Raw genomic sequence first — 21,661 nt, 5'->3', positions numbered from 1 at the left:
TGACCACACATCCCAACCCAGTGTAGTGCCATTTTCCAGCACTTGGCCCATATCCCTTTCAACCCTTCCTATTCATATAACCATCCAGATGTCTTTTAAATGATGCAATTGAACCAGCCTCCACCACTTCCTCTGGCAGCTCATTCCATACACGTTTGAGAATGTACCACCCTCTGCGTAGAAAAGTTGCCCCTTCGGCCTCTTTTATATCTTTCCCCTCTCACCCTAAACCTATGCCCTCTAGTTCTGGTCTCCCCCACCCCAGGGAAAAGACCTTTCCATGCCACTCATGATTTTATAAACCTCTATAAGGTCACCCCTCAGCCTCCGAAGCTCCAGGGAAAACAGCCCCAGCTTATTCAACCTCTCCCTGTAGCTCAAATCCTCCAACCCTGGCAACATCCTTGTAAATCTTTTCTGAACTCTTTCAAGTTTCACAACATCCTTTTGATAGGAAGACCAGAATTGCACGCAATATTCCAAATGTGGCCTAACTAATGCCCTGTACAGCCGCAACATGACCTCCCAACTCCTGTACCCAATGCTCTGACCAATAAAGGAGAGCATACCAAATGCCTTCTTCACTATCCTATCTACCTGTGACTCCACTTTCACAGAGCTAAGAATTTGCACTCCAAGGTCTCTTTGTTCAGCAACACTCCCTGGGACCTTATCATTAAGTGTATAAGTCCTGCTAAGATTTGCTTTCTGAAAATACAGAACCTCACACTTATCTAAACTAAATTCCCATCTGCCACTCCTCAGCCCATTGGCCCATCTGATCAAGATCCCATTGCAATCTGAGGTAATCCTCTTCGCTGTCCATTACACCTCCAATCTTGGTATCATCTGCAAACTTACTAACTATACCTCCTTGCTGAAAAGTAGTGGACCCAGCACCGATCTTTGTGACACTCCACTGGTCACAGGCCTCCAGTCTGAAAAACAACCCTCCACCACCACCCTCTGTGTTCTACCTTCTAGCCAGATCTGTATCCAAATGGCTAGTTCTCCCTGTATTCCATGAGATCTAACCTTGCCTACCAGTCTCCCACAGGGAACCTTTTTATGAATCTGCTTACCCTTCATTAAGGGAATGCATTGTCTTTGAATTTCTGTTGTTATTTTGCAGGGTCTTGACTAATGCTTTGTCCTGTAGCCAACAGGACAGAGAAGTGCTGAAGCATCATCTGCGCTGGTTGGTTGGTCATGGGAAGGCACAACTGCATATTTGTTTTTCTGTTGGTTTGTTAATTGCATTTAGCATTGCTTCACCAAGTAAACCTGATTGGGAATTCAGTTCAGCCTGTATCTCTATGATCTGCATACTTGCATTTGGATATCTGACCTTCAGCAACATTCCTCTCATTTCTTCCTGCATGAAATGGTTTTCATCAAATACATGCAGACACCAACCTTTATTCCTTATGCTATATTTTATTTCCTAATCTGGCAAGTTTACTCATCAGATAGCAGGGTAACAAAGCAGATTAAAGCTTTTATTTAAAGCGTTGTGAAGCTTTTGTTCAGCTCTCAGAATGAATTTTCAAGCGCATATAAATTCAGTTTGAAGATACAGAAAATTTTAAAAGCTGAGACAATTCTCAAAATTTAACATTTACGGTTTTTGCCTTGAATTTCCCCAACTGCTGAATAAAAGAATTGTCACCTAAACCTTTTCATTTCCTTCTGTTTCTCTCTGCTAAAGCAAGCTGTGCCCAGGAGTTATATAATTGTTTTTGACGTTGCTGATATTGGCAGTTTTGGTTTTGCCAATTATCTTCCAATCTGATAATGTTTCCCACAACTGGAAGTTGTTCTAAGTCAAATGAAGCTCTGGGTTTGAGGTCAAGAACAAAATTATGTTACCATTGTCAATTTATTGACAGGAAGTTAATGAAATCACGTTTGATGCATACTTTTGACGTGCACTAGGATACAAGATACAATAATCTCCAAATCAGACATAAGGAAAACCTCCTGAAAGGACACAAAACCTGCTCAGTCTCTAATCATGGTTCAGTCCTCAACGGCCCCAGTATTTAAAAATAAAAAGGATATCCGATGAATGGGACTTGGTATAAATTGGGGAAGCTGGAAGGAAAGGTTTGGATGACCTCAATGTTGTAGGGAATGGAAGATGGAGACCGACCAGATGAGCATTGAGATCAACAAGTCGAGAGATAACAAAAGCATGAACAAACATTCCAGCAGCAGTTGAGGTGAGGTAGCAAGAAAGCTGCTCAATCAGTTGGAGGTGGAAGTAGACAGTCTTAGGAAAGACACTGAGATTGTAAATTGCTAGATTCAAAGTTTGTGGCAGGGAGCAATGAAGTAGTTTTAATTTTTCCAATGTTTAGTTGAAGGGTATCTCTATTCAGTTCTGGTTGTTGGATAAATATAGTGAGAAATAAAGAAACATTGAAATGTTGGTGAGAGGGAGCTGGAATAGATGGAATAACAACAGGTGAGTTTGACCATAAAACTGAACAATGGAGGAAAAAGGTTACAGCAGAATAGAATAATCAACTGTATTAGAGACCAGAGAAGAACGAGGAAGTATAGCTCCCACAATCATACGCAACATCATCTGTGACTTCAATAACAACTGTGTCAGCTTTGAGGGCAGGAGCAAGTCTGATTGGAAAAATCCAGATCTTGAGTTTCAGGAAAGATATGCAAAAAACTTGGGAGATGACAACAAGCTCAGGTACTTTTAGGATAAAAGGGAAAGTGGGGACGGAGTGGTAATTTGCAAACTAAAGGTTGTTTCTTTTGAAGAGGATGGTGACATGACAGATATGAAGAAGGGAGGAACATGGTCTGGCTAATGCAGTTGTCTGCTACGATATTCAAATTTTCAGCTCTTAGAATTTAGGGACTGGAAATTATACAGCATCTGAGGGCTGGACCAATGACAGTAATGGTTTTAATGGGTGAAGGTGAGAGTGTTTGGGGGGGATTGGTAGTGGCAGAAACATTACGATGAACGGAGGACCAGCAGTTTTGAGAATTTGAAAATGTGTTAGTAAGAGATTTTGAGGAAAAAAAAATTCCAGGGACCAGGAAGAAAGTGAGATTGAGAGGTTAGCATATAAGAAACACAAAGGACATAGGCTCTTTCATAAGTTTCAATCAATGACTGATGATTTGATCACGAAAGCCATTATCTTGCAGATTGGTTTTAATGCACCCTATTTCAGCAACATACTTATATGGAGAGCTGATAGCTCAGGCCTGATTCATGAGGTTGTTAATGAGACAGACTTTAGATTGGGTAGAACAGTAAGAAATCTAAATACATGTATTGATTAGCATATGTAGGCTTTTGGGAATAGTAAGAGATAATCCATTGGCAGATTTCTCAAATAATACGTGTGGGGAAGAGAGCTTGTTTGATCACTCCATTTCAATGATAAATGTGAGCTTAGGATAGGGTTTATTAAGTTGTGTAAGAAACTTCTTTGATGTAGCTGCAGTTTCAAATCACAGACCAGTCATCGCTGTATCGGAGGTATATAAGTGATGGGATAGTGGTCATTCAATCAAAGGCACATTCCTCATGGTAGCCAACGAAGATGTCAACAAGATTCGGGTTGAATTAGCCTGGACCTGGGCCCGTGAGCCATGGCAATGCCATCTTTTTGAACATGTTAACAGATGAATGTCAATCTCCCATGGCTGTGCCCTGACCAATTAAAAGTCTATTTGTTTGGACCGAAAAGTAAGATTGACAGTTAACAGTTCTTGCTGCATCTCCTTGCCAATGACGGCCCAACTAATCAGTACTGTCTTCTCATGCTGAATAATTTGGTACTTTTTTTGTATTTCTTGTATCCAAGTCCTGATAAGTGCAAAGTGAAAATTGACAATTTATTAATAAAACCAAGAACTGTTGATATTGGAAATGTGAAATAAAAACATAGACTATTGGAGAATCTGATAACACCTGAGGCGAGAAAGCAGAGTCAATGTTTCAGATCCAGTTACTCTTCATCAGAAGTGTTCTGATAAAGGGTCACTTTCACCTTCTTGTCTCCTTTTAGTACAGTTCAGGTAGTTTTCCTGTTACTAGCCTCTTAACTCTCTGCTGCCTTCCTTTTTTCTGTCCCATGACTCTCCTTTTCCCCTCCACTCTCTGCTTTCTTCTTCTTTCTCCTCTTTACACTTCATCTCTACCATTTGATCTCCTCTTTTAATCTCTCCTCACCCCCTCTCTTTCATTCTCTCAAAAATGTTAGCAAGACCAATGAAGGCAAACGTGCCAACCATTTTCTTCACCACCCAGTCTACCTGCGACTTCACTTTCAACAAACTGTGCATCTGCACCCCTGGGTATCTTTATTTGGCAACACTCATGAGAACCCTAACATTATCTGTATAAGTCCTGTCCTGATCTGCCTTTCCGAAATGCAACACCTTACATTTCACTAAATTAAACTCCATCTTCTTCCTCACACTTGGTTGGCCTAAATGTTGCAGCTGGTCTTGATTATCTGTGAGCGACACTCTGGAGAGCACTGAATCATTTCAACGGTTTCAAAGACAGGAATTTCACATCCTTTTAGTTCTGGCATTAATTCATCGACGTGTCAGTTTCAGGTTTTCTGGATACGTTTGAAGTACTGAATGGTTTTTTTGTGGCAGACACAATTTCTATCTGATCACGCGTCAAAGCTGTTCCACTTCCTTCTGCTCAATTCTCTGAATTAATTTTGCGGTAATATTTCGCGGCTTGGAATTTTGTTATTATTAAAAGAAATTAAGCATTGCAATCTTCTTTATTGTTTGATAAAATTGCTGCCTCAACATTTGACGTTTAAGACAAGTGTCTTGGATTTCTGAAGCATCCTGTGTGCTTATTTAAAATAGTCTTTTCTCAGGGCAGTCATAAATCATTGTTACTTTCCTTTTCAGGATTACTTTACAGATGTGATCACAAACGACAGTATCAATTATTTCCGCATATCCAAGAAGATATATCCACACAGGCCTGTACTGATGGTCATTAGTCATGCAGCACCACATGGCCCTGAGGATTCGGCACCACAGTTTTCAGAGCTCTTCCCTAATGCCTCACAGCACATGTGAGTAAAGCTTCAGACTTTAGCAACAATACTATGCACTTAGAAAAGTGACTTTATGGCTGAAGGTATTTTTCTTGCAGTTAACTAAATAATATGGATTTTGCACCCCTCCCATCCCAGGAGGTGTGAAGATTGGTATGGCAGACAAATAGGACAGATGTCAGAGGTAGTCTCTTTACTCAGAGAGTAGTAAGGGCATAGAATGCCCTGTCTGCAACAGTAGTAGACTCGCCAACTTTAAGGGCATTTAAATGGTCATTGTATAGGCATATGAACGAGAATGGGTAAAAACAATGACTGCAGATGCTGGAAATCAGATTCTGGATTAGAGTGGTGCTGGAAAAGCACAGCAGTTCAGGCAGCATCCAAACCAGAATCTGGTTCCCAGCATCTGCAGTCATTGTTTTTACCTCGTTGATTTTAACCCTACTGCGAATCCTCTTGCAAGGATGCCTGCCTTGAAGAAGTTTTCCTCCTCTCTCCCACTGCAACTCCCAGGTCATTTCCTCTGCCCTGCAGCTCTTCAACCATGTCCTGAAACAAACTTGGATGCTGTCTGAACTGCTGTGCTTTTCCAGCACCACTCTAATCCAGAATATGAATGAGAATAGAATAGTGTAGGTTAGATGGACTTCAGATTGGTTCCACAGGTCGGTGCAATATTGAGAGCCGAAGGGCTTGTACTGTGTTGTAATGTTCTAAGTTCTAGGTAATCCCAGCAGAGGGAAAATGGGCTTAGGTGGGTTATTCTTCAGAGGGTCAGTGTGGACTTGTTGGACCGAAGGGCCAGTTTCCACGCTGTAGGGATTCTATGATTTGATTCTACATCGATATGGAATATAAAATCACCCTTGGAAATGCGGGAAATTCCCAGCTATAACTGAAGTCTCTAGAAGGCTGGTAACGAGTTGAAAGTAATGCAGTTTACACCAAATTAGTTCATTGTAGTTGCCTTTTCCCGAGCATGGGAGATTTCAAGACTAGGAGCCATCTTATTAAGGTAAGAGGAGAGAGATTAAAAAAAAGACAAGAAGGGGCAATTTTTTACATGCAGGGTGGTTTGTGTGTGGAATGAGCTTCCTGCAGAAGTGGTGGATGTGGGAACAGTTACAAGGTTGAAAAGACTCTTGGATAAGTACATGAATAGGAAAGGTTTAGAGCGATATGGACCAGGAGCAGGCTGGTGGGACTAATTTAGTTTGGGATTATGTTCGGCATGGACTGGTTGGACCGAAGGGTCTGTGTCTGTGCTGTATGACTCTGTCTCTGACTCTGACATTGACACCATGCTGACCGCCAAACTGTGCACCCCACCCCCCCACCATTTATTTTGGTCAGCATGGACCAGCTTGGGCTGAAGGGCCTGTCTCCATGCTGTAGGACTCTATGACTCATTGCATCCCTACTAAGACTGCATCCAACATAACTGGCTGTGGTATAGCCATCAGAAAACCATGGATGGGCTTCACTCACGTTTAATGATGCTCCATTAAATCCAGACTGCAAAATATATACTATAGCCAGCCCCTTCATTAATATTCACTTACAGTAGCAGATGACTGAAGTGTTAATTGCAATGTATTGAAATAGATCATATGGTGTCAGGTACATTGTGGTTTGACCTGAAACTGTATTTCAGAATTGATCTCACACATTTGGGTTCTGCAGAATGGTCACTGGCCCTGAACCGTTCACTCTGATTTCTCTCCACGGTTGCTGCCAGACCTGCTGAGTTTTTTCAGCAATTTTTATTTTTGTTTCGCACATTTGGGAGTTGATTTAAGTCAAGTCAAGTGGATACGATGGAAGTTCCCTCTCTTTGTTGCTTGTAAGATGGCCTCAATCCAGTTGCCAGTGCATACTACACACACCAGAAAGCTATTCTTAATTTTGCATTATGTTTGCAATCTAACTTGTGGAGACTAAGGCTTGGCTATTGCAAATGAAAATAGATTGTAATTATGCAATAGGACATGTCTCTTGAAGGGTAGAGGTATCTGGTGTGCAGTATATGTGCCATGAAAATCCCCCGGTCTTGCTGCCTTCTGAGCTCAAAGCAAGGTTCGTCATTTGCTCTCCATGTTTACCGAAGGTGATACTTGCAGCAGAGTTAAGGCTCGTGAGATTGGTTCCTGACATGGGATGGCTGCGTATGATGAAGGCTGAATTAATTGTGACTATGTTCTGTGGAGTTCAGAAGAATGGGAGTTGAAATGTACAGAATTTTGTAGAGGGTTAATGGGCTATAATTTATTCTTTGTATTCTTTATGTAGTCATTGTTGGCTTGGCCTGCATTGGTTACTTGTCTGTAATAGCCCTTTAAAAGTTAATGTTGAGCCAACTTATTGAACCGCTGGGAGTTCATATAGTGCAGAGATATGCACAGTGCTGCTAGGAAAGGATAGGCCAATGCAGTGTCAGATTTATGACCCCAAAACAATGAGGGAATGGTGATATTGTTCAGGAATGTGTGTCATCTGTAGGGGACTTGAAGGTAATGATGCCCCTTGTTGTTCTAGGAGGCAGAGATTGTGGGTTTTGAAAGGTCATTGAAGAGGGTGAATGGACAGAATTGCTGCAGTGCATCTTGTCAGTGGTAGGCACTGCTGCCATCGTATTGGTGGTGAAGAGAATAAATGTGAAGATGGTAAATGAGGTGCCAGATAAGCAGTCACTTTGTCATGGATGGTGTCAAGCTTCTTGAATGTTCTTAAAGCTGTATTCATCCAGATATGTGGAAAATATTTAATCATAGCCTGTACTTTGTAGATGGTGGACATGCTTTAAGGAGTATCTTAGCATCTCAATGCAAACTTCCCGTCTCAAACCTGCTCTTGTAGCCACAGTATATGTGTGACCAGTCCAGTTCAGTTTCTGGTCAATAGTAACCCCTCAGATAGTAGAGGGATTCAGCCTTGGTAATACTATCGGATGTCAAGTGAAAATGTTAGATGGTCATTGCTGCGCACTTGTGTGTCATGGATGTTACTTGCTGTTTATTAGCCTAAGTCTGAACACACGCAGTCCCAAGTCTTGCTGCTTAAGAACACATCGCATCAGCATCTGTGGGATTGTGAATGGTGCTGAACTGTGCAAACTACCAACAACCATCCCGCTACTTCTGCATAGAACATAGAACATTACAGTATAATACAGACCCTTCGGCCCTCGATGTTGCACTGACTTCTGACCTTACATTGATGAAGCAACTGAAGATGTTGGGTCTAGCACAATATCCTGAGGAGCTCCCGCAGAGATGTCCTGGGTTGAAATAATTGTCCTCCAATTAGATTCCTGCAACTAGTGGAGTGTTTTCCCAGATTCCCATCACCCTCAGATTTGCTGGAGTGTCATGATACCACAATCAGTCACAAAAAAGGTCTAAACGGCAAAAGCAATCATTCTCACCTCACCTTTGGTGTTCACCTAGTTTGTCCGTGTTTGCACCAAGGTCAGGAGTTGAATGGCCATCAGAGAGAAAATTACTGCAGTGTAAGTGCCACTTGATAACACTGTCAACATCATCTTGCTGATTATTGAGAGTAGAGACTGAGAAGATGGTAATTGACCAGATTAGATGGGACAAACCTGAGCAATTTTCCACATTTGCAGTAGAAGCCAGTGTTGTTTCCGTAGTGGAACGGTCTGGCTCAGGACAAGGCTAGCTCTGGAGCACCCGTCCTCAATACCACTTAGAATCATAGAATCCATACACAATGGGAAACAGGCCATTTGGCCCAACAAGTCCACACCGAACCTCCGAAGATTATCCCATCCAGATCCATTCCCCAACATTTACCCCTGACTGATGCACCTTACCTACACATCCCTGAACACTACGGGCAATTTAGCATGGCCAATTCACCTAACCTGCACACCTTTGAATTGTGGGAGGAAACTGGAGCACCCGGAGGAATCCCACGCAGACACAGGGAGAATGTGCAAACTCCACACAGACAGTCGCCTGAGGCTGGAATTGAACCCTGGTCCCTGGCGCTGTGAGGCAGCACACTGAGCCACCATACCACCCCACTTCTAGAATGTTGTCAGGGCCCTAAGCCTTTCCAGTATTCTGGTGACATCAGCCATTTTTTTTTTATAGCAAATGGAGTGAACTAAATTGACTGAAGACTGGTGTCTGAGATAGTGGGAATGTCAGGCTGAAACTAAAATGAGTCATCCATTCAGCACTTGTGACTGAAAGATTTCACAGATGCTTCAGCCTTGCTTTTTGCACTGATATACTGGGATCTCCCATCATTCAGGAAGCTTTGTTTTTGTGAGCTTCCTGCTCTACTCAGTCTTTGACACTGAGAGATTGTTCCTGCTGGCTGACCAACCTAGCATGTCCTCAGGGCAACGGGTTGATCTTTTAAGACTGAGATAAGGAGAAATTTCACTTAAAGGGTTGAGAATGTTTGGAGCCCACTGCCAGAGAGCATTTGTAGGTGCTTCGTGATTAACAACATTTAAGTTTGAGATGGACAGATTGTTGATGTTTCAGAGATCAAGGAATATGGGGACATGACGAGACAATGGAATCATTGCCAAATATCAGCCTGATGCTCTTCAATGGGCCAGTAGTCCACTCTTGCCCCAACTCTTATTGTCTTATGTGTTCTAATTTGGTAAATACACCGAGGAAAGGAAAAGAAACCAGATAGATTTAACAGTATATCTCAAAAATGGCAAAGAAGGGAACGAGAGTACAGACATGTAGAGGCCTTCCCACAAATGCTAGATTCCTTGTTTTAGACATTATTAGATTTGAACTTTACGCTTCATAATCATTTCCCATCACATCAGATGGAGAACAGCCAAAGGCATTGAGTCCAGCTGTTTTCTGATCTAATTATGATTAGATTTACATTGACAGTTCATTGGTCATTTGCAGGTTAGTTGAATGATTAAAACCAGTTTTATGTAAAACTGAATGTTAGGTGAGGGCAAACTTTGCGACAGTTATAAAGAAAGGCTGGGACTTGTTTCACTGGAGCAAAGGAGGTTAAGAGGTGATTTTATAGAAATTTATAAAATAATGAGGGGTATAGACAGAGTTAATGGTAGTTTTGTTTTCCCTAGGATGGGAGATTTCAAAACTAGGGGGTACATTTTTAAGATAAGGGGAAAGAGATTTTGAAAAGACATGAGGGACAATGTTTTTGCACAGAGGGTGGTTTGTGTGTGGAATGAACTTCCTGAGGAAGTGATGCTTGTGGGTACAATTACAACGTAGAAAAGACATTTGGATGGATACATGAATAGGAAATGTTTGGAGGGATATGGGCCAGGAGCAGGCAGGTGGGGCTAGTTTAGTTTGGGATTATGTTCGGCATGGACTGGTTGAACCGAAGGGTCTGTTTCCGTGCTGTGACTCTATGACTCTGACTCCATGACTATGACCCTGTTGGTACTTCCAGGGTTTTCATGTAGCCATCATACATTACAAAATTGATGGCATACCACTGACTGTGTATTGGTTTCAGGGATGTGTCGGTGAGATGCATTAGTCGTAAGGTAGGGGAATGGGTTGGGGTGGGATACGGTTTGGAGGGTCAGTGCGGTCTTGTTGGGCAGAAGGGCCTGATTCCACACTGTAAGGATTCTGTGATTCTATGACATTCAGTGGTGTTACCATTGCTGAATCCCTCCGTAATCAACCATTGACCAGTAACCCAGTTGGACTTGCCATAGAAATAGCAGGCACCTCACTTCCTGACTCACCAAAGCCTATCCAGCATCTACAAAACACAAGACAGGAGTGTGATGGAATAGTCTCCACTTGCCTGGACAGGTGCAGCTCTAACAACGCCCAAGAAATTTGATGCCATCCGAGACAAAGCAGCCTGCTTGATTGGCATCAGACCCACAAGCATCCACTCCTTCCAATACTGATTCTCAGTAGCAGCAGTGTGTACCATCTTCAAGATGCACTGCAGAAATTCACCAAAGATCCTCAGTCAGCACTTCCAAACTCACAACCATTTCTATCTAGGACAAGGGCAGCAGATAGATGGGAACACCACACTACAGGGTACCCTCCAAGCCACCCACCATCCTGACTGGGAAAACAGCCCCAGCCTATTCAGCCTCTCCCTGTAGCTCAAACCCTCCAACCCTGGCAACATCCTTGTAAATCTCTTCTGAACCTTTCAAGTTTCACAACATCCTTCTTACAGCAGGGAGACCAGAATTACACTCAGCATCATCCTCACAATTCACTCTTCTCCCTAGCTTAGAATCATTTGCAAACTTAGAGATTGTGCCCTCAATACCCATCACCAAATCATTGATATAAATCTAAAAAAGCAAGGGTCCTAACACCATTCCCTGGAGCACACCACTTTCAACATCTCTCCTGTGTATGAAATGCCATCTGTGTCTATCCTCTGTTTCCTGACTTTTAGCCAGCTTCTAATCCAAGGACCTATCAATCCCAAACATTCCTAATTTACTAACCAAACTGCCATGTGGCACCTAATCAAATGCTTTCTGAAAACCCAAATATATAACATCCACAGCACAACCACTGCCTGTGTTAGCGCATCAGAGAACTCAATTACATTTGTCAGACATGACCTACCCTTGACCAAGCCATATTGATTGTCTAGTATTATCTTATTTTTGCCTAAATGTGTATTTATCCTATCCCATATGATGGCCACCAACAGTTTTCCCAATGTTGATGTCAAGCTGACAGGTCTATAATTTCCTGGGTTACCCTTTGCCCCTTTCTTAAACAATGGCATCACTTTTGCAATCCTCCAGTCCCTGGGTCTAATTCTTTGTTCAAAGAGGCCTGGAACATTTGTTGTCACCAGCTCCTCAATTTGCTCCCTTAGCTCTCTCAGCGATCTCGGATGTATCCCATCTGGGCCTGGGGACTTCTCTACCTGGAGAGCTGCCAGTCTTTTTAGCATCTCTTCTTTATCCATCACTAAACTGCTCTGTTGCTCAACGCCCACATTTTCAACTGGTCCATCGTCACCATCTTCTAATCTGGTAAAGACCGAAGCAAAGTACTCACTTAGTACCTCTGCCATACCCTTTACTGCTTGTTCCTTGTGGGCTCCATTCTTTTACCATTAATATGTTTGAAGAACATTTTACTATTTCTTTCCACATAAGCTGCCATCCTTTCCTCATGCTTCCTCATAGTCTTCTTTATTCCAGCTTTAGCTTAGCTCTTGCTTTTGAGATCCTGTCTCTGATTTCTATTGATATTATTATTATTCCAGTTTATATCATGTGCCTCCTTTTTCCTTATTTTCTTATCAGCATCCTTAGTCTTCCAGGGTACTCTAGCTTTGCATATCCTGTGGGTTTGAACCTAGCTTCTACTCTATTCATTTCTGTTTTGAAAGTCTCCCATTCCTCATCCAGTGTTTTATCCACTAAAATTCATTTCCAATCAACGTGCTCCAGTTCAACTTTTGCACCCCTAAAATCTTCCCTTTTCCTGTCTGTTATTTTAAGCCTTGACTGATTTTTATCCTTTTCCAACTTAATATCGAATATTATTGTATTAAGATCACTGCTTGCCAAATGCTCCCTCACTCTGATTAGATTAGATTAGATTACTTACAGTGTGGAAACAGGCCCTTCGGCCCAACAAGTCCACACCGACCCGCCAAAGGGCGGACCACCCAGACCCATTCCCCTACATTTACCCCTTCACCTAACACTACGGGCAATTTAGCATGGCCAATTCACCTGACCTGACATTTTTGGACTGTGGGAGGAAACCGGAGCATCCGGAGGAAATCCACGCAGACACGGGGAGAATGTGCAAACTCCACACAGTCAGTCGCCTGAGGCAGGAATTGAACCCAGGTCTCTGGCACTGTGAAGCAGCAGTGCTATCTTCTCCATTTAACCTGTATCATTTTCTGGGAACAAATCTAAGACAGCTCCCTCCCTGGTAGGTTTGGAAATGTACTGTTGCAGAAAGTTGTGCTGTAAACATTGCATGAATTTCTCCCTTTCTGTGTCCCATACTCTCCCTTTTCCCCAGTCTGCCCCAAGGGTAATTGAAATCGCCAACTGTCACATCCCGACTTGTCCGACTATCTCTCCACCATTTGGAGATCTGTAATAAATACCCAATAAGGTCACTGCTCCCTTGTGATACATTTTCATAAGTTCATAAGGTTTAGGAGAAAAATTAGGCCATTTGGCCCATCAAATGTGCTCTGCCATTCAATCATGGCTGATACATTCCTCACCCTCAATTTTCCTCTCCATATCCCTTCAACCCATTACCAATTAAAAATCTGTCTAAATGCTCCTTAAATTTACTCACTGTCCCAGCATCCACCACACTTTGGGGTAGGGAATTCCACAGATTCACAACCCTTTAGGAGAAGTAGTTTCTCCGCACCTCTGTTTTAAATTTGCTACCTCTTATCTTAAGACAATAACCTCCCGTCCTGGAATGCCCCACAAGCGGAAGCATCCACTCCACGTCTATTTTGATGTGCCTGCTTTGATTTGTTTAAACCTTCAAATATCTTTGGCCATTCCTGACTGAATTCTCAATGGGGATTTATTCTGAAGTACTGTATCCCTGCATTCTGAGAGACCTAGACAAATATATGCATTTCTGTTCAATAACAAAATATTTTAATCCCTCCTTCTACATAATGTTTCACTGACACTTCATTGTCTGTGGCGTAAGCTTTGTGGGATCTGTGTCTTCTGGGCCTTAAAGTTTTGTATTTGTTGGTCTGACTCTTTCAGACTTGAACTCTGGCAAGCTGTTGACCTGCAGGTGCTCCTATGTTGAGTCTGAATTCCGTCAACAGCCCTTGTGCCTTCCAATTGATGGTTCTGAACCTACCTTACTTCTGAATCAGTGTTACACGATCTTCATTTCTCTGGGAATTTTGTCTTTGCAGAAACTTTTCTTTGTTTTTTTAGGGGTGATGTTCATCAATTTCTAGAGTGTCCCAACTACCCACTTTCATAGCATTCAGCTCCCCCTGCTGAACGTCCACTGTACTTGTGATTCTGTTTGGAGCCAAATCTTACACAATCTATTGTTGTTGATTACTGCTCTTTTGGCATGAGGATGGATTAAACAGATTGGGTTTGTTTCCACTGGAATTTAGAAGAGTGAGAGATGAAGAGATTGAAATATTCAAGATCCTAAATAGTCTTAACAGGATGGATGTGCTATGGATGTTTCCTCTTGTGAGTGAGTCCAGATCTAGTGGACACTGTTGGAAAATAGGACAAAAGTGAGGACTGCGGATGCTGGAAATCAGAGTCTAGATTAGAGTGGTGCTGGAAAAGCACAGCAGGTCAGGCAGCATTCGAGGAACAGGAAAATCGACATTTCAGGCAAAAGCCCTTCCCTGAAGGCAGGGAGCCTCCAGGGTGGAGAGATAAAACGGAGGGGGGGGGGGAGTTGGGAGAAGGTAGCAAAGAGTTTCAGTGCAACAAACTCACTTTTAGAACACTACAGGCAATTTCTCATTGCCAATCCACCTGACCTGTTCATCTTTGGATTGCGGGAGGAAACCAGAGCATCCAAACAGACACGGGGAGAATGTGCAAACTCCACTTGCCCAAGGCTGGGATTGAACCCAGATACCTGGTGCTGTGAGGTAACAGTGCTAACCACTGAGCCACCATGACGCTTACAAAATGGCATAATTTCAAAGCCAGAGGTCTCTCACTTAAGACCGCTGAGAAGGATTTTTTTCTCTCTGGTCAATGAACCTGTGAATTCTATACTGCAGAGGCTTAAGTATATTCAAGGCTGATATAGATTTTTAATTAGTAAAGAAATCAAGGGTTATGGGGGGAAAAGCAGGAAAGTGGAGTTGAGGATTTGAGTAATTTGGATAAGATAGAAAAGGTTTGAAGGAATATGGGCCAGGACTAGATAGGTGGGACTAGTTTAGTTTGGGATTATTTTGGTATGGACCGGTTGGACCAAAGGGTCTGTTTCCATGCTGTATGATTCTATGACTGTTATAAGATCAGCCACAAACTCATTGAATGGAGGAGCAGTAGGGCAGAATGGCCTATCTTTGTTCCTATGTCTTATGGTCTTATAATTAGATTAGATTCCCTACAGTGTGGAAACAGGCCCTTCGACCCAATAAGTCCACATCGACCCATCGGAAGAGTAACCCACCCAGACCCATTTCCCTATGACTGCTATATCCAACACTAAGGGCAATTTATCATAGCCAATTCACCTGACCTGTACATCTTTGGACTGTGGGAGGAAACCCATGCAGACACAGGGAGAAAGTGCAAACTCCACACAGGCAGTCACCCAAGGCTGGAGTCGAACCTGGGACCCTGGTGCTGTGAGGCAGCTTGCTAACCACTGAGCCCCATGCTGTATTGTTTAAAAATATCAGGAAAATCTGCAAGCAGCATTTTGTAAACAGGGATACTCGTTCATAAAATTGGGAAAACAGCATTATAAATCGACAAAAAAAAACCCACATGAAAAATAACACTGCAGAAGTGTTTATTAAAAACAGTGTTTTGAAGATACATTTTAATACAAGGAGCCTGGGGATTACGATAGAAAAGTTGAAGCCACAGGCAGGAACATGGGAGTATGATGGCTATCTCTGATGCCTGGAAGAAAGATGGGCAGGATTGGCAACTTAACGTTTCTGGTTATGGGTATTCACATGCGATAGAGAGGGGTGTCACAACAATGATCAAGGAATCAATTATCGCAGAAGGAAGGGATGATATCTTGGAAGGATCATCAAAGGAAGCCATATATATTGAACTAAAAAGCATAAAAGCATAAATGCACTATTGAGTGTGTAACATGGATCTCCAAACAAGCACGGAGTTATAGAGGATCAAGTATGTAATCAAATTTCAGGGGAATATAAGAATTAAAAAGGCAGTAATAGGAATCTTAACTACCCAAGTATTAACTGGGATAGCTTTAGTGTGCAAGTTAGGGAGGTGGGAAAACTTTTAAAATTGCATCCGGGGGAGCTTTTTTAACTAGTATGTAGAAAGCCCGACAAAAGAGGTGGCAGATCTGGACCTAATTTTCAGAAATGAGCCCAGGCTGGTGGAAGGCACATTTGTTGGGGAACATTTTGGAGATTGTGACAATAACTCAGTTAGATTTAGGATGGTGATGGAAAATGGTCAGAATGGACAGAAAATAAGAGTTCTAAACTGGAGAAAGGCTAATTTTGCTAAATTCTGTTATTTCAATGAACCTCAAAGAAAGACATTACCAGAATAAAGAAAGGAGGATTGACTGGACATGTACTGCAACAGTGTGGAATTTAACTAAGATTAACTATATACTCTGCCCTTGTTCGTGGAATCCCACTGACTCGTATTTGTATTGCTTAAATAAATTTATTGTCCAGGGCTGTATTATTTCTGACACATTATTGTGAAAAATTTGACTCAGTGTGGATTATCAGACATGACACACAGAGAACAGAGATTATTAACTGTCAAACTTTGATGTGTGTTCGGTTAATAACATTATCCCTAGTTTTCCAAAAGATTCAAGCCACATTTGAATAGGCTTCCTGACTGTGATAGCAGTGGAAAAAAAGCACTTCCATGATTGCCAGTACTAACCCATACAAAATTAACAAAAACGTATGAGGCCGTTACATTGCCTGTCAAACTGTTGTTAAGGAAAGCACAGGGGTTACACTTCAGGAGGGATTTCTTCTGACATCACAAAGGTGAAGGAATGCTGAAACTCAATAGTCCATCAACATACCCTCACAGTCAAAATCGAAAGCCTTTGCTATGGCATTGATTGGCCTGCACAATATATTCAACTCAGCAGACTAGTCCAACTAATCTGCTTTGCATGGGAGACTTATGAAGGTGTCAACTACTCCTTCTTGTCTGCTGCAGGTGACCCCAAGAATTCCAAGCAGTTCCATAGAAAACTGTTCCTATGTTTCACAATACATTTTAATGGTTTTTTTCGAGTGTGTGGATGGATCAGTCAACAGCTCATTAGGTTGACGTACAGAAAAGGCAAGAAGAAGGTTTTCTTTCAGGGAATGACTAAAAGCTGGTTTCTGTAGCAAAGACCATGAACAATCTGTTATGAAAACGTGCCCTGTCTTACCAAACTATTATAAAGAGTCTGTAATACTGACATAATTAGTGAGAACAATTGTTATGTAGGACTTTGTAATATATACAGGTTCCATTACAATCCCATCTTCCCTATCTACATTAAGTTTATAAAGCATGATCGTATCAATACATAATACAGGAAAATCACACATTGACCAATAGGTTTAATGCCGTGTGATTCCCTCACAACTAAGCAAGTCATATGACTGAAGAGAAACAGATGACTTCACAATGCTCTTACAAAAGTCACCTCAACACCGAAAGGAGTAGCTCTAATTCAGTTGCAGCGCCCTCTCCTCAATAACTGTATTACCTCAGAAACAACAGAAACTCGATTTTCAAATATTCATCTGTTTTTTCCATGACTTTGCCTCTCCTTCTCTTTGTAACTAAGATCCTGCATTTCAATTCTGGCCTCTTCTACATCTTCATTTCTCATCACTGTAGCATTGCTGGTTACTCTCTCACTACCTAACCTCGAAACTCTGCAACTTCCTCACTAATCCTCTATGTCTCAGTACATTTTTCTCCTACTTCTAAGTTATTCTTTGAAATCTCCTATTTTGACGAAGCTTTTGGACATCCGTTCTTTATTTGGTATACGTGATTTGGAGGTGCCAGTGTTGGACTGGGGTGTACAAAGTTAAAAATCACACAACACCAGGGTATAGTCCAACAGGTAAGCCTGTTGGACTATAACCTGGTGTTGTGTGATTTTTAACTTTATTTGGTATATTTTGTCTGATAAAACTCCAGGGCACTGCTTGAAGTATTTTACTGTGTTAATGACACCGTATAAATATGAGCTTTTGTCACTGAATCTTAAAATATTATTTGTGAGACATGAAGATTTAATATGCCCACATTTAATTCCAGTGATAATGAATATTACTATGAATACTATTATGATTATGTGGCAGATTTAGATCTTCGGTGAACACATTGTTGATTTCCAATTGAGAAAAAATAAACCATTGATTGTTGGGATTAAGAAAAAGTGGAAATGTTGGAAATCTAAAATTATGTACAAGAAGTAATAAATGTATGCAAAAGCTCTGTAGCATTTAAAAAAAAGGTGGATAGATAGATCTGATGTCGACTCTTCATTAGAATTGGAAACTAGGAAGATGAGTGTAATGAAGTATTGTAGTAGATATCTGCTGGTGCTACTTGCGAGTTTGGAGTGTACTTTTGCTTTATAAGGATATCATGTACTGCATAATGTTCCATTGAACTGATAAAAGTACAGCTGTGTATAAATTAATGTACCACTTGAAGACCACAAGTATAATACCTAGGCATTCCTAAGGCCAGTTAGAGGATGATTTCTCATTACAGGTTGTCAGATAAGGAGAGGTTGTACTAGCTTCCTTTTTTATATCATGATGACTGAGGAGATGCTATTTTATAGTAGCAATCAGCCAACCACCTTCCTTGTTGGATTAGTGATGTACTAATCAACAAGCAGCACTTGGATCTTGAAATAAATTTCCTATTTTCTTTACGAATGTTTCCTATTCTGGTTTACTTGTGGATAACTAAAATCTTCAATTATCACTCTATTGTGAATGTGCATCTTTCAAATTTATCTCCAACTTCCAGTCTTTATTTCTTTTTCACTGTTCTACCATCAACAATATATTTTGACTGATATGATTGATCCTTTAGCTCAGTCCAAAGGGATTCTATTAAACTGCTGTACTACTTAAATTTAAGGGGATAGTCAACATGGCTTTGTGCATGGGAAATCGTGTCTCACAAACTTGATTGAGTTTTTTGAAGAGGTGCCAAAAAATATTGCTGAAGGCAAAGCCATAGAAGTCGTCTGTAAGGACTTCAGCCAAGTGTTTGACAGGGGCTTCCGCTTCTTAGACTGATTAGTAAGGTTAGATCACGTGGGATCCAGGGAGAGCTAACCAATTGGATAAAAAATGGGTTTGAAGGTAGGAGACAGAGGGTGGTGGTAGAGGGTTGCTTTTCGAACTGGGAGGTCTGTGATCAGCGGTGTGCCACAAGGATTGGTGCTGGGTTCATTGCTTTTTGTCATTTATACAAATATTTTGATTGTGTGTAAAATAGGTCTGGTTAGTAGGTTAGCATATTACACTAAAGTAGGTGGTGTAGTGGACAGCGAAGAAGATTATCTTAGAGTACAACAGGACCTTGATCAGATGGGCCGAGGAGTGGCAGATGGTATTTAATTCAGATAAATGTAAGGTGTTGAATTTTGGTATGGCAAACTAGGGCAGGACTTATACAGTAAATGATAGGTCCTCAGGGAGTGTTGCCGAACAAAGAGACCAAGGGAGGTAGTTGCATAGTTCCTTGAAGGTGGAGTCACAGGTAGACAGGGTGATAAGGAAGGCATTTGGTATGCTTGCCTTCATTGGTCAGAACATTGCACACAGGAGTTGGGATGTCATGTTGCGGCTGTACAGGACATTGGTGAAGTCACTTTTAGAATATTGCATGCAATTCCGATCGCCCTTCAATAGGAGGGATATTGTTCAACTTGAAAGGTTGCAGAAAAGATTTACAAGGATGTTGACAGGACTGGAGAGTTTGAGTTATAGGGGGAGGCTGAATAGGCTGGGGTTATTTTCCCTAGAGCGTCAGAGGCTATGGGGGGACCTTATGGAGCAGCTCCACTTCAAATGGTTTCACAAAGTCCGTCCTTAGCTTCATTAGAAAATAATAGTTAGAATCAGAAGGTAGCTGTTCATTCAATCTTGGGTGTTCTGGCTCTTTGGAGGAGCTATCCAATTAATCCCACTTCCCTACTGATTCTCCATAGCTGTGCAAATGTTTCTTTTTGAAATACTTATTGTCTCCCTTTTGAAGGTTATTCACTTATTCAATATGCCTTTTTAGGCAGTACATTCAAGATCATAACAAATACTGTTTAAAAATAAACTCTCCTCAACTTGCCTATAGTTCTTTTGTCAAGCATTTTCAGGAAAAGTAGCACTTTGTGAATCTCCACTTTCCATTTTAAATCAATTAAAGGTAGATTGTATTGCTATCGTTTGAAATAAATCTGATGTTTTCTGCACTATCTGAGGACTACCTTGTTGCTTTTTTAATAATAGGGCACACCAATATGCAATCACGTCCACTATCACTCAAAATTCCATTGCCCCAGCCCCTCCCACCCTTATTCATACATTAGCCTAAGTACACTATATATGTGATTCCAGTAATAGGCCTATAAGGTTAAACCTGTTTCATTCAATTGATCTCGTATGTTAATGACAAGGGTGAGATGATCATTCCATTAAAAAATGGGAAGGTTGATGTAATCAATGAATGGCATATCATAATTCTCAGTCCTTGTCAAAATTGAACTCACTAGTTGTTAGAATATGGTGGAGATGCATTTTGAAATCTGAAAGTCTCACTGTAAGCTTACAGTAGCATTTGTGATGTTCCAAGCACAGAGTCCATCTGGGATCCTCATCCTTAATGATATCAGTCCATGATCTGGAGCCAACAGATACCCGAGGCCTTCTATCTTCTTAAAGAATTCCCTAACAAGACATGTCATCTATTGAAAAGTATTTCACTTTCTGATAATCAGCACAAAACTACCTAATCTTGCGCAGCAAGCAACCAACGGAATTGGTATAGTCTTTTCTATTTCTCCAGCTACGACGTCGCATCCTTTTTTGGCCAAGTGTTTCTCCCCACTTTATGCCATGCCGTATGTGTTCTGGTTACTGAAGTATCTGAGTTGAACTTAGGGCAGGGATTCTGTGCTGTAGGTCTATATGAGTCTGTGACTTGGCACTGGAGATATATGAGATGTGGTGCAGAAGTCAGAAGAATGATAGAGGTAGCAAGAAGTACTTTTGTGCAGATGATGGATATATTCACAACAAGAAAATTCAACTTTGTATTGGGGAGGAAAAAAGCTCACGTAAGATGCAACGTTTTATCCACTTTCCTGGACACCTCAGAAACTTGGACAATAAGTCAATAAAGAAAATAGAGACCTTTGAAATGTGCATTCTAAGATGCGAGTTTTCATTCACAGATCATAAGACAAGGGACTCACTGCCTGTAAAAATGTAGAGGCAGAAACCCTCATAACATTCAAGAAGTATTTACAGATTCACTTGTGGTGCTAAGGCAAACCAGGCTATGAAGCAGGTGCTGGAAAATGGGACTAGAATTGATCAAGATGTTGGAGATTAGAGACGAGAGTGTGGTGCTGGAAAAGCACAGCAGATCAGGCAGCATCCGAGAAACAGGAAAATCAACGTTTCGGGCAAAAGCCCAAATAGAACATAGAACATAGAAAAATACAGCGCAGTACAGGCCCTTTGGCCCTCGATGTTGCGCCGATCCAAGCCCACCTAACCTACACTAGCCCACTATCCTCCATATGCCTATCCAATGCCCGTTTAAATGCCCATAAAGAGGGAGAGTCCACCACTGCTACTGGCAGGGCATTCCATGAACTCAC

At 41.5% G+C, this 21,661-nt stretch overlaps 1 protein-coding gene across 4 annotated transcripts in view; it reads left to right on the top strand.

Moving 5' to 3' along the window:
* sulf1 (sulfatase 1) overlaps positions 1 to 21,661 on the top strand; it is a 308,830-nt gene that overhangs the window by 218,114 nt on the left and 69,055 nt on the right. For all 4 annotated transcript variants that reach the window (XM_043689229.1, XM_043689233.1, XM_043689232.1 and 1 more), the window contains exon 7: positions 4,918 to 5,087. In XM_043689229.1, the coding sequence (XP_043545164.1) occupies positions 4,918 to 5,087 (170 nt within the window). The remainder of the gene's footprint in view (positions 1 to 4,917; positions 5,088 to 21,661) is intronic.

This window comes from Chiloscyllium plagiosum, chromosome 4 (genome assembly GCF_004010195.1).
Source record: "Chiloscyllium plagiosum isolate BGI_BamShark_2017 chromosome 4, ASM401019v2, whole genome shotgun sequence".
Classification (NCBI taxonomy): domain Eukaryota; kingdom Metazoa; phylum Chordata; class Chondrichthyes; order Orectolobiformes; family Hemiscylliidae; genus Chiloscyllium; species Chiloscyllium plagiosum.
Note: the sequence above shows the minus strand (reverse complement) of the source record. Positions and strands in the feature narration are given on the sequence as shown.